This window comes from Hippopotamus amphibius, chromosome X (assembly GCF_030028045.1).
Source record: "Hippopotamus amphibius kiboko isolate mHipAmp2 chromosome X, mHipAmp2.hap2, whole genome shotgun sequence".
Lineage (NCBI taxonomy): Eukaryota > Metazoa > Chordata > Mammalia > Artiodactyla > Hippopotamidae > Hippopotamus > Hippopotamus amphibius.
The window spans coordinates 119,864,866-119,878,721 of NC_080203.1; the positions used below are offsets into that span (position 1 = coordinate 119,864,866).

A 13,856-nucleotide genomic window follows, 5' to 3' on the forward strand; every position below is an offset into this window, starting at 1 on the left:
TGATGTCAACTAATTCCTGAAGTGAGTGCATCCCAGTTTGGAGGGCACTGGCTCAGAAAATAAGCTGAACTGCTTTGCTAAGCTTCAGGTTCTCTAATTGGGAAGATGGGCATCGTAATACTGTGAAGATTAAGTGAGATAATGCAGGAAAATGTCTGGCACATAAACAGTGGTTACTGTAATCTCAGTTCCGATAGCAAAGCTTCAATAGAGCCATGTCTAGGTAATTCGAAGGAAGCTGCTTTTAATCGACCTGGTTCAGATTGTTACGATGGCTCGTTTTAACTGAGTGAGAACATGATACAAGAAAATTGGAATGTTTCTGCCTTTGTACTTGTCAGGAACCAGGAGAAATCTGAAAAGGTTGCCTTGTTTATGCTCTTGTGTTTCTCCTTTCTGTTGATGAGTGATGAAAATGGTTCACAACTCAACTTCAGCCTGAGCAGATTTATGACAGCAAAGTCAGCCAGCTAATTTGGGAATGAAGAAATAATCTCGGAAAGGAAATTCTGCTTTGAGTTGCTTATGAACTGTCTGGATTAGCTGACATTGTGAGTGGACAAGATGAGCACACCAGTCTGGGTGGATGGGGTCATTTGATCTGAAAGCACTTTGGGGATTTATCACTATGGATATGCAAAGTGCGTTTGACAAGAAGCCCACTCACCTACCAACCTTTTTCTTGAAAAACCTACCCCAATATATTGAATTTGTGAAAGTCATTTGTGCTTTTTTGTCTCCTGTTGTAGACATCTTTGCCAAACCCAAGATCACTGAGATTTTCTCCTATGCTTTCTTATAAAAATGTTACAGTTTTAATGCTTACATTTAGGCCTATGATCCATTTTGAGTTCATTTTTGTGTGTGTGTGTTCCTTATAGAACTCATTTAACTTTTCCTCTTCCATTCTTTTACTGTAATTTCTAAGTTGCTTATTCATTTCTTGGGGTTTCACCTAATTTTCACTACCCTTATGTTCATTTGCCCTTTGTTCGTCTGTCCATCCACCCATCCATCTATTCATTCATATCAAGCTGCAAATAAAAAATGAAAAGGACAGGGACTTCCCTGGTGGCGCAGTGATTAAGAATCCGCCTGCCAATGCAGGGGACACGGGTTTGACCCCTGGTCCAGGAGGATCCCACATGCCAGGAGCAACTAAGCCCGTGAGCCACAACTACTGAGCCCACATTGCCACAAGTACTGAAGCCTGAGAGCCTAGAGCCCATGCTCTGCAACAAGAGAAACCACTGCAATGAGAAGCCCTTGCACCACAGTGAAGAGTAGCCCCTGCTTACCACAACTAGAGAAAGCCCACGTGCAGCAACGAAGACCCAAAGCAGCCAATAAGTAAATAAATAAATAAATAAATAAAAAAGACAGGAGATTGATTGATGGAGGTGGGCGTGAGGTGAGGCCCGAAGACTAGATGAATTGTTTAACCCACGGGTGGATAAATTAACCAACCTCTAGATTTGTTGGCTCTGCTAATTTGCATTAGCACCAGAAGACCCGTCTGCCTTATCCGTTGTCTCTACTTATTACCAAGTATACAAAATCACCATGGATTGGGAGAACAGTTTAAAATGGTACTGATGCCTCAGAAGCCATCTGTCAAGAGGGCAGTTGTGCCTGCAGACGTGAGTGGTCTGAGATGTTGGTTTGGCCGGCGGGGCCGTCTGTATCGGCTGTCTTCACATGAGTGTGGCTGAGAGGTGGGCATTATCTCTGTAGGTGGGAATGATCGTCACCCACATTTTGTACAACTGAGGCCCAGAGAGGTTAGCATCAGCTAGTCTGGGCGAGGGAGAGGGCACCTGAGAGCCAAACTCGCACCTGTCGTTATCTGCCATCTCTGCACTTGGGAAAATGACGCTGGACTCCGTCTGGGGGCGGGGCGGTGCACAAGTGTTGGCCTTCTGTCGTTGTGTGGTTTCCCCTCTTGAAGCCCCTGCTGGCCCTGAGACCTGTAGCCCACTCTGCCTGTGCCTGACCACGGACCAGCACTTTGTGGTTTCTGTGCTACAGGCCTCAGGTTAACCAAAGTCGGGCGGCCATGTGTGGCCCTGTTATTTTAAGTATTGCTAGAGGGGAAGCCCCTTGAATATGACTTTGCTGACTCTCCAGGGCTGCTGGGCTTTGAACTTCTCCAACATCTGATCTAAAGTGCCGTTTTGTTTTGTTTTTGTTTTTGTTTGGTCCCTGTTCCTTCCAGTGGAGGCCATAGTGGAGTTTGACTACCAGGCCCAGCACGACGATGAGCTGACGATCAGCGTGGGTGAAATCATCACCAACATCAGGAAGGAGGATGGAGGCTGGTGGGAGGGACAGGTCAATGGCAGGAGAGGTTTGTTCCCTGACAACTTTGTAAGAGTGAGTACAAAGCGAAACCCTTTTCCTGTCTCCTGTGTGGGTTCTACTGACCAAAGCTGTGGGGGCACTTGAGGAGGAATTTCATGGGACTCTTTTAGGGGCTGCGTTGACAGCTTGACCTCTTATGCACTGTCAAGAAGAGCACGTATAGCTTTGCCCTTGATGTTGGGGGATACTTGTTGCGAAATTACTTTCTTAAGGCCCAGAATGTTCTTTTCTAAACTGTGTATCACTTAGAAAATGCGGGGAAAATGCAAAGCTTGTCAAATTGTTTTATTTGTGGACTTGTTTATATGCCGTGATAGTTTCAAAGACTCATGCCCTCTTCCTTTCCATTCATAATGGAGGTGAAACTCAGTTTTGACCACTTAAATCAAGTAGCAGTCAAACTAAATGCGGAATTCCAGTTATGCCAGGTTTTCACTTTCGTATCATGTTGGCGTTTTGATAGGAGCAGTGTTATTTTCCTTTTCCCATTTATGCCCATGAGGCATTGAGGCAAATCTAGTTTTTCAGTAAGGTTTTAAAAATTATGCCCTCTGCTGAAGGGTTAATTACAAAAATGTAACTCAGTTATGTTAAGAAATTTCATACCACACAGTTGTAAATAATAGCGGGAATCACCTGCAGGCTGATCCCAGAGGGAAATAACAAATGGGTCTAAAAAGTCCCTGGACCGTAACCTTCCTGTCCAGCACTGGGCCAGGCGTGCCTGCTCTTGGTAGGCAGGGCTGCGCGCAGGAATCCCCAGGGCCCCTGCTGTAGTTCCGGTGGCACCAGACCATGCCTGAGATCTGGGGCCATGGGGGGGCAGGTGGTGTGGGGGATGCTGGGCCCAGAGAAGCAGGTACCCCCCCTTAAATAGCCATGTGGGCTACATGGGAAGGTTTTATGGAAAGGGGTTGTTGAGCAAGAACAGTGATGTACTCCAGGCTTCACCCCCTGGCCCCTCTACCAGTATCCTGCACCCCCCGCCCAAGTCTAGAACAAATAGAAACCCAGTTTCATCTTTCTTCAGGATCTTGCCTCAGAAGATCGTGCTAACTTTTCTCTTGTTCTTTCTTCTTGGTGTGCAGAAAGCTGGTCGAGTTTTGTGGGTTACATGCTGATAAACCTTGCTTTCTGTGAACAGTGTGGGAGGATAGACTTTTTTTCTTGGACTACAGTTGAACCTGGCAGCCCTCTCTCCTCCATTTTCAGAGGAGGAAAGCATCACATTTGGGCCCCCGTGGATTGAGTCTGTTGATGTGTAAACAGGGTGAATTCTTTTGCCCTTCTAAACAAAAGCCCCAATTTTGGGACAAGGACCATCCTTGAAGTTGAGCTAAATTCTGGATTGGAAGGGGGACTTTTCTGGAGAAAAGAGGCAAAGCTTGGAGTGAAGATGAAGGAGGAAGGAGTGAGAGAGGAGGACCGTGGGAAGGAGGGGAGGACTGTAGGAAGATGGGACTGCAGCTCCAGTTTAGAAGGTGGGCCCTGTTTTGAAAGCCTTTTCTGTGTCCTCATGGCTTATTCCAAACCACAAATCCACAGACTCAGAAACTTCGAGGTTAGCCTTTGCTCAGGGCTGGGGCGCCAGGGCAGGGAGGGCAGCGCCGGAAGAGCCCCAGGAGCATCGGGGAGCAGAAGCTCATCGCTGTGGCCCTGGGATGAAGTGCTCCACCGCCAGGGCCTCTGGCCACCCCTCTCCACCCACTCAGCCTTGGGCTGGGCCAGTGTGGGCCACAGCAGTGGGTCCTGCCTCACGGTGGCCTGCGGGCTTTGTTTCAAGGGGAGGCTGGTGGGAGATGGCGGGAGGCAGGGAGCCCAGCGAGGTCAGGGGTTATCTGGCTGGCTCCCTGCCCCAGGCTTGCCTGCCTCTGGCTGTGTCCCTCTACCAGATGGTGGCTGCGCCCATCGAGTCCCTTCTACGTTCCTTTCCCATCATCCCGGCAGGCCTGGGGCTCCCTTGTTTCTAGCCCTCAGCTCCAACCTCACCTACTTTGTAAAAGTCTCTTTATTAATGCCACCTCAGATTATCTAATTTGAGTGGGCCATCTGGGTTTTTTTCCCCTCCCAAGCCTGACTACCTCATCAGGCCACTCTGAAGATTAGAGGAGACAGTGCGTGGAAATCACTTAGTATGTGGCCGGCCACCTACCAAGTGTGCCGCTGTTCGTGTGACGGATGAAGGAAGGGAGCCGCTGCCCTGGCCCGAAAGCCCCTGCCTTTGTCTACCACTTGTCTCACCTCGGCTAGAGCACCTCTAGGGAGGGGAAGTCGCACGCTTGGGAGGTGCTTGTTCCACCTGGGCCAGAAAGGATGTGGCAGGAACGGCTGGGGCCGCACCACCTGTGGCTGTTACATTTGGCAGAAAAAGAAACTTCTTTTCTTTCAGATGGCTGAGTCTATTTTCAAGTCTTCACCCACTGGGAATGTTTTAGGCCTATTATTGAAAATCCAGTAGGTGGATGCAGTAGAGTTTAACAATAAAGAACACTGCCATAGAGAGTTCTAGAAGCTGAAAATACACCTTTAGGTAATAATAATCATGTTGGCAGAAGTTCATAGATTTGAAAGTGGATTTACACATGCCATATTTAGCTTAAGAATCATTTGTCCCCAGACTGAATTGGGTAATCTTGTGGCATCCTGTTGTTTATTTGCATGCCTTTATGCAGTGTTACCATTGTGGGAGAGCTTACCTTAAGCATTTTCTTGATTCACTGATCAGATCCTGAATCAGTGTTCCAAATGAACCTGGTCCCCTAAAGTGTGGGAATTCAGTATCCACCTCAACTCTGCATTGTCTCAATTTCTCAAAGGAAAAATACCAGACAGTCAGGCCACCCCATCATTAAGAAGATGCCTGGGCTTCGCCAGCTCTTGGGCTGAGATTTGTTGGTGCCCATACATGTGCCCAACCAGGCCCCATGGCCTTTTGGGTTTGTTCCTCTTTTGCTTTTATTTAGTTACTTCTTATTTTATTTACCGTGCATGTCGAAGAAGAATCTTTTAAAGTACCTCTTCCCTTTCTTCTCCATGCCTCTCTCTTCACCCACTTCTTTTACATTTTTCTTTATCCCTCCTCTTTTAAAAAATTTTATTCATTTTTCAGGTGCAGTTTACATAGAGTGAAATGCTGAAGTCATAATTGTACAGCTTGATAATTTTTTTAATATAAGTGCATGCCTCTGTAACCGTCATCCAGATCAATTTTATTTCTATCCCTCTAGAAAGTTCCATCATGCCTTTTCCCAGTTGTTCCCCTTCTCATAGGTAATCTGTCATCATAGATTAGTTTTGCCTGTATTTGAATTTCGTGTAAACGGAATCATACAATATCTGCTCGTTTATATATGGCTACTTTTACACAACAAAATGTTGCTGCGTATATCAGTACTTTGTTCTTGCTGTATAGCATCCCATTTTATGGAAAAGCTATAATTTGTTTATGCATTCTGCTGTGGATGGACATTTGGGTTGTTTCCACTTTGAGTATTTTATGGAGACAGGCACTCATTTCTCTTGTGTATCTAAATGTATTGGAGTCGAATTGCTGCCCTCCCTCACTTTCAACCTATATGTTTTTCTCTGTTTAAATCTGTGGCCTCTATGGAGAGGGTGGGTGCCGCCTGTACTAGGGCCTCATTTGTGCCTGAATGTGGTGGTCTTTGCGTAGTTGGCCTTTGAGTATGACCGCTGAGGGGTCCTTAAGCCCAGAACTCGATGTCCCAGGGACCATTTGATTGTTGGGCCCATGAACTATCAAAGACTCATTCTTAGATGGTTAAAAACATGCCAATAGCGAGCACATGTCAAAGTTTTACTGAACTCATTTAATGAGAGTACTAGCAGAATAACAAAACTAATTCATGAGGATGTGAGGAACTGTTTAAAAAGTCCATGGAAAAAGGAATGTTAAAAGAAGATCAAAATGAAAACAGTATTGTAAATTCAACTATAATTCAATACAATTAAAGAAGAAAGGATGAAGAAGATGAAAATGGGTTCATGTCTTAGAGGACAATAAAATCTTAACCTTTGGGGTTATCATCTCTACCAGAAAAGAAAAAAAGAAAGTGGCGTACCTTATTGTTTTCCTACATGTTATCCTCAGACTTTTATAGAGTTGTAAAATTTCCTAATAAAGTGTTAGTTAAATCAGATTACGTCTCCAGAGAGAATCAGTTGACCCTTCGGTGAGGGGGGCGCATGCTAATTAGAAAATGCATCAGCATCACATTAAATAAAAGTTCACACGATGGTCATTTCTGGCTTCATTTCCAAGTTTTGGATATTTTTTCTGCATAGACCACAATAGACCATAATATGGGATGTCATAGTAGAAGGCACTAGTATGAAATCCACAGTCATTTATTTAAAAAAGTATGGCTGCCCTCCTGAGACCTGAAACTGCCACATAGAACAGAAAGATAGCCACCAATGAGAGGCAGATGTGGGCCCTTCACAGGGGTTCATTTTCCCCATGTTGGATTCACTGACCAGTGTCCCCCCCTTTCAGAACCTTACCTCAGAGCCAGACAGCAGTGGACTTGAGTCCAGCAAAGGAGTTATTAGCAGCCTTTTCCTGAGTTCTCCTGACATGTACCCCCAAACAGACAAAGGAATTTCAAAAGGCAGAGGCCTTGAACCCATGACTTGGGCCGTCATGCATGGGTCTGCCTGCTTTGGGGGGTGGGGGCGACCTTTGGTGCCGGGCAGTGGGACCCAGGCTGTTAAGTAGAAAGCAGGAAGCTGCAGCAGGGGTTAAAAGAATGTGCTTGTTGATCTTTAAGTCTCTCTGTGCGTGTGTGAGGAAGTGTGCGCTCTCCCTGCCTGTCGGTGGATGTGTGAGGTAGAAGCATACGCCGCAGCCGCAGGCCCCTTTGTCGAAGGCCGAGGTGTGTTTACTTGTAGTTGCAGGTCTTATGCTGAGTGTAACAGTTTTCAGCTCGGTTTCCTACTGCCTCAGCTTTCATCTGCTAGTTGTTTTAGATCTCTCTTTGCCGTATCCAGAGGCTTTTTTGTATTTGTGTAAAGCGGTTGGTGAAAATAGTTGTTTTTTTCATCCATGAGGTAGAAGGTGAGGCTTTTGCATATCTGCAGCAGTCTGAGATAAAGCTCACACTTATTTTGCTTGTTTTGGTTTCAGAAAGAATCACAAATTTACTTCAACAAGTGGCATAAAGTAGAGAGTTCCAAGTTGCTATTCTGTACTCAGGGCCCCTGAAGTAGATCTCTTTGATGAAATTTCACTTTACTTTTTCACCCCAAGGGCCACTGGTTTTGTGAAGTATATGGAATATTGTCTTCAAGGTACTTGTCTCTCTTAGGAGGGTGGTGGGAGTGTTCCAGGTGTGCTTCATAGCGTGCGTAGCCTCCCCCTGCTCACGACGTCTCGTGCTGATGTGCTCAGATGTGTGGGCTCTGCCCATCTCCTCAGGGAGTGTTTGCTGGGCGTCTGCAACGGGCTGGCACCAGAGCTGTGAGCACAAATGAGACGCATGGAATGGAACAGTGTATTATTACGAATGTAACTTCTTCCACAGGAGGACAGTGTTAGCTCCTGTGACCTGGCCTTTGGCCATTCTGTACCCTGGAGAGCACGTGTTAGACATCGTTCTGCAAGGATCGTCCTGATTAAAATGCCACCTGAGAAGGTTTTGACTGAATTCATCAGGCAGCTCTGTTGAACATGCTAGATGAACCTACAGTTATCTTTTGGCCCTGATTGCTGTGTTGCTTTGTGGAATAATAATGACTACATTTCCAGGCTTGCTGGCTGCCTGGCTTTGTGTGTAGAATCTGCTCGTGTCTGTCTGTGTATAAGGGCTAAAATTTGCTGCACACTTACTCCAGGCAGGAAGGAGGCTGAGCTCTTCACATGCTTTATCTCATTACATCCTTTATACCACTCTATGGCATAGGTACTGTTTTTTTTTTTTATCATGCCCATTTTTTAGAAGAGATAACCAAGGCATCTTACGGTTAAAAGACTTATATGCTAGTGAGGAGCATAGAACTTTGGAACCTGCGCAGACTGGTGCTAGACCCTGAGCTCAAGCAGGCAGCATTATCTGGCTGTCCGAATTATCCTGATGGGATTAAGCCCCCCACCATTATTACCCGCTGCATCCTGCCTTCCCCGAGTGTCCTGTCAACATTCTGCACATTTGTACCACTTGGAGAGAAACCTGTCAGGTGCTCTGCTATTCTTGCATTAAGAAAAAATCACAAAGTTACTTTACAACAAGTGGCTTCAAGTAGAGATTCCCAGGTTGCTATTCTATATTCAGAATCATGGTTGTGAACTTATTTTCTGCATTTTAAAGCATTCTCTTCAGAAATCAGCTATTTCAACTCAAAAGAGCAACCTTTGCCCAGATTTATGGGCTGGTGCTGTTTTCCCTACAAATTCTGAAAGCAAGGCAATTCGGGAAGATACTTCATGTTACTCATTTGTAAGGAGGCTTGTTATTTTGCAGTGCTTAGGATTTGCTTTTCAGAAGGAGCTTTGTTGTCTTTCCTAAGAGTAGTAAATAATCCAGATGTGTGACTGTGTGGTTGTTCCCCATCCATGGGGCCCTTGCAAACAACCAATTCCAACTCGAGTTATTCTTTAAACTTTCAATACATAGTTTTCTTTTCAAGAACAAAATCTTAAAGCTAACAACTGGAGCCTGTTAGATGCTGTTATCAGAAATGGTACTCCAGGAAGGGTATGGAGTAATTAAAGACAAGTGTGTTACCAATAAAAGCCATACCAGTTGGCAGATTCCTCAGGCTTTGTCACTGTTGCAGCGCAGGAAGTGTGTGAGTGGAGGGGTGTCTTGTGACTCTGGGAGAGCGGTCCCCTGACCAAGTTGATCTTGGTGATTATGCATAATGGAGTCTTATTTTCTTAATGACAGGATTATCGAATCTGAGCTTAGAAAGGGACTTTGAAATCATGTGTTTCAACCCCCAGCTTTCTAACAGATCAAAATCTAAACCATGTAAGATGTTGCCATGATCATTACTGGACACTTAAACTTGTGAAGTGTGGGGGTCCCACAGGGGACCCTAAACCAGTGAGTCTCCAGTCTGGCCCTGTTCCAGGCACACTGCATCATCAGCAGTTTGGAGTGGGGGTAGGAGTTGGCATTGGGGCCTTAGAATACTTTTAGAAGTTCAGGTGATTTGCTGCTTGGTAAAGCTTGGACACTCCTTTTGTACAATGGGACTGATAGGCAGTATCATCCTCTTTAATATCTTTTCTCAAGCACGTGGCTTGTAGCCTGTCTGTGACCTGTAGTTCTACATTTGAAAATATTATGTTATTTCTAAAGTACCTTTATGACTATATAAGGAAACATAATCATGCTGGAAATTGTAAAAAAAAAAATATGTACTACAAATACAAAAACAACGTAGCAATATGCAAACAGCGTTCTATGTGAGTTCATCAGAATTAATACGTTCTAATTGCAGAAACTCTGGACCAGCTAAACACTGGACTAAATACTGCCTTCTACCCAGTGGTAGTGAGGTAGGCAGAATTTCTAGGAATGGTCCCCAAGATTCCACTCCTGAATCCCTAGAACCTGAATGTGATAAGCTGTCATTGCAGTAGTTGTGTTATGTTATACGGTGCCGTTGACTTCACAAGAGAGAGGTATCCAGGTGGGCCTGATCGTAGCACTTGAGCCATTTTTTTCTTTTAAGAAGCGTTTTATTGAGATATAATTGACATACAATAAACTGCATATGTTTAAAGTGTACAATTTGATATTTTTTCTTATTAGTCATCTGTTTTTACATATTAATGTATGTGTGGCACTCCCAATCTCCCAAGCACTTGAGCCATTAAAAGCAGAGAAATTTCTCTGCCTAGTGGCAGAAGAGGAAGTGGGAGAGATTGAAAGCTTGAGAAGGACTTGTGACTTTGAAGATGGAGTGGTCACGGAGAAGGGACATAGGCAACTTTATTGGAGCAGAGAGCAAACCTTGGCTGAGAGCCAGCAAGGAAATGGAGACCTCACACCTACTGCTGCAATAATGGGATTTTGCCAATAACCTGAGTGAACTTGGAAGGGGATTGTCCTCCCAAGCCTCGAGATAAGAGTCCAGCCTGGTTGGATTCTTGATATTAGCCTTGTGAGACCCTGAGCAGAGAGTCCAGTTGAGCTTACCTGGACTTCTGACTGACAGAACTGTGAGACAGTAAATGGATGTTGAGCCATTAAGTGTCTGGCTTAAAATACAGATAGCAAATTGTATCTGGGGCAGTTCGCTCCTTCCCTATTGGCGTGTTGCCAGTGGAGACCAAATGGGAAGTCTGGACTGTCACCCCCTGCCCTGGGCTCAGCAGTAGTAAGTGGCCTCCCTCACCCTCTCCACTAGATAGTGGGGAAAATCTTGGACAGGAGGGAGCTGCAGAAAGGGATGTGTTAAACCCATATAGGAAATCTTGAGCAAAATCCTGACCAACACGTACATGAATCTGACTAGAATTAACGTGCCAAAAAGTTTGAGAAAATAAGCTACAGTGTGAAATACCACCCAGGTTTTAAGAGTGACCTCTAGGTAACACAAATGAAGGCCAGAATGGCATTGCAAGGCCTCTGGAAACTAAACTGTCACTGACATCATAGCTCACAAAAGTAGCCCAGGATCTGCATACTTAATCTATATAGGGTCAGCACCTGCTAAATTTAAATAAGATCCGGAATCTTATAACATAATAACTCAAATGCCCAGGATACAATAAAAAATCACTTGTCATACCAAGAACCAGAAAAAAATGGAACTTAATTAAAAAGGTAATCAACAGATACCAACACCAGGGAGACTCAGATGTTGGAATTATCTGACAAAGATTTTAAAGCAGCCATCAGAAAAATGCTTCAATGAGCAACTACAAACACTCGTGAAACAAAAAAAAAATTAGAAAATCTCAGCAAAAATTTAGAGATAATAAAAAATGGAAATTATAGAACTAAAAAATAAATCACCATATTAAGTCCACTGAATGAGCTTAATAATACAGATGACAGAGGAAAGAATCAATGAAGTTGAAGACAGACCAATAAAATTTAGCCTATTCTATCTGTTGTCCAGACAACAGATGGAAACTAGTCTGGAAAAAAAAAGAACAGAGCCTCAGAGACCTTTGGTACAATAACATTAGGTCTAGCATCTGTTTCATTGGAGTCCCAGAAGGAGAAGAGAAGACTATAGAAATAAAAAAATTCAAAGAAATAATGGTTGAAAACTCCCCCAAATTGGGCAAAAGGGATAAACCATCAGAATCAAGAAGCTGAGCAAAACCCAAAGAGGATAAACCCAAAGAAATCTATACCAAGACACATTATAACCAAACTTTTAAAATCTATAATTAAGTACAAATGGTCTAAATACACCAATTGATAGAGATAACAGAATGGATAAAAAAATGTGACTCGATGATGTGCTGTCTACAAGAAACTCACTTCAAATGTATTGTTATAGGTACATTAAAAGTAAAAGGGTGGAAAAAGATATAGCATGCAAGCATTAATTTCAGGAAAAGCAGGAGAGGCTATGTATAATATCAGATAAAGTAGTCTAGAGCACAAAGAAAATTACCTGAGATAAATAGGGACATTACACAGTGATAAAAAAAGTCATTATACCAAGAAAACATAACAATCCTAAGTATTAATGAACCAAACAGCAGAGCTGCAAAGTACATTAAGCAAAAACTGATAGAACTTAAAGATAGACACATTCACAACAGTAGTAGTTGGGAACTTCAGCATCTCTCAGAATTTGAAAGAACTACTAAATAAGATATTAGCAAGGATATAGAAAAACTAAACAGCATTATCAACCAAGCCATTCTAATTAATATTTATAGAACATTCCACTCAAAAACCAGCCTAAAACACATCTTTTGCAAGTACTCATGAAACATTCACCAAGTTAGACCATACCCTGGATCATAAAACTAACCTCAATTTATTTAAAGGAGTGGAAATAATACAGAGTATGTTCTCTGACCATAATGTAATCAAACTAGAAGTCAATAACAGAAAGATAACAGGAAGATCTCCAAACACTTGGAAATCAAATAAAACACTTCTGAATAATTCATGAGTCAAAGAGGGAGTCTCAAAGGAAATCTTAAAAGTACATCAATTGAATGAAAATGAAAATGCAACATATTAAAGTTTATGGGACATAGCTGAAGTAGTGCTGAGAGGAAATTTTATAGCACTAAATGTTTAAATCAGAATGGAGGAAAGATCTGAAATCAATAAGCTCCCACCTCAAGAAACTAGGAAAAGAAAAGACACCCCCCCCCCAACCAAAGCAAGCAGAAGAAAGGAAATAATGAAGATAAGAGCAGGAGTCTTTGAAGTTGAATACAGAAAAACAACAAAGAAAACCAATGAAAAAGCCAGTTCTTTAAAACGATCAATAAAATGGATAAATCTTTAAGATGACTAAAAAAGATAAAAAAGAAGACAAATTGCAATATTAGGAATAAAACAGGGGCTATCACTACAGATCCTGCAGCTATGAAAAAGATAGTAAGAGAATACTACAAACAATTCTACATACATACATTTGACAATTTAGACGAAATGGACCAATTCCTCGAATGTCACAAACTACCAAAACTCATCTAAAATGAAATAGATAATCTCAATAGTCCTATAACTGTTAAAGAAATTGAATTCATAATTTAAAAGCTTCCAAAAAAGAAATCTCTAAGACTAGAAGGTTTCACTGGAGATTTCCACTAAATATTTAAAGAGCAGGTGTCAATTCTACATACTCTCTTCCAGAAAATAGAAGAGGAGAGAATGCCTTCTTATTCATTTTATGAGGCCATTACAACTTGATAACAAAACCAGACATACAGTACAAAAAACCTAAAGATGAATATCCCTCAAGAGCATAGACATAGAAATCCTCAGCAAAGTACTAGCAAAACAAATCCAGCAACATACAAAAAGAATTATGTACTCTGACCAAGTGGGGTTTATTCTAGATATGGAAGGCTGCTTTGCTGTTTGAAAGTCAATTAATGCAATCCACCATATTGACAGGCTATGGGAAGAAAAGTAATCATATGATCATATCAATTGATGCCAAAAAATCATTTGACAAAATTCAACATGGATTCATGATAAAAACTCTAAGCAAAGTAGGTATATAGGGGAATTTCCCCAGCTTGTTAGAGAGTATCTACAGTTAACATCATACTAAGTGGTGTAAGAATGAATGCTTCCCCCCTCCCCCAAGAACAGGAACAAGGCAAAGACGTCTGCTCTCACTAGTCTTATTCAGCACAGCACTGTAGGTTCTAGTCAGCACAATGTTGAGAAAAGAAATAAAAGGCATATGAATTGAAAAGGAAGTATAAAACTGTCCCTGTTTGCAGATGACACAATTTGCTATGTAGGAGATCCCCAAAATCTATAAAATAACTCCTGGAACTAGTAAGTAAATTCAGCAAGATCACAGGATACAAG

General features: G+C 42.7%; 1 protein-coding gene across 1 annotated transcript in view; it reads left to right on the plus strand.

Annotated features, from left to right (window-relative positions):
- The window catches only part of SH3KBP1 (SH3 domain containing kinase binding protein 1), a 333,408-nt gene that overhangs the window by 44,508 nt on the left and 275,044 nt on the right, over positions 1-13,856 (plus strand). Inside the window, exon 2 of the mRNA XM_057718401.1 lies at positions 2,216-2,373. Within this exon, the coding sequence (XP_057574384.1) occupies positions 2,216-2,373 (158 nt within the window). The remainder of the gene's footprint in view (positions 1-2,215; positions 2,374-13,856) is intronic.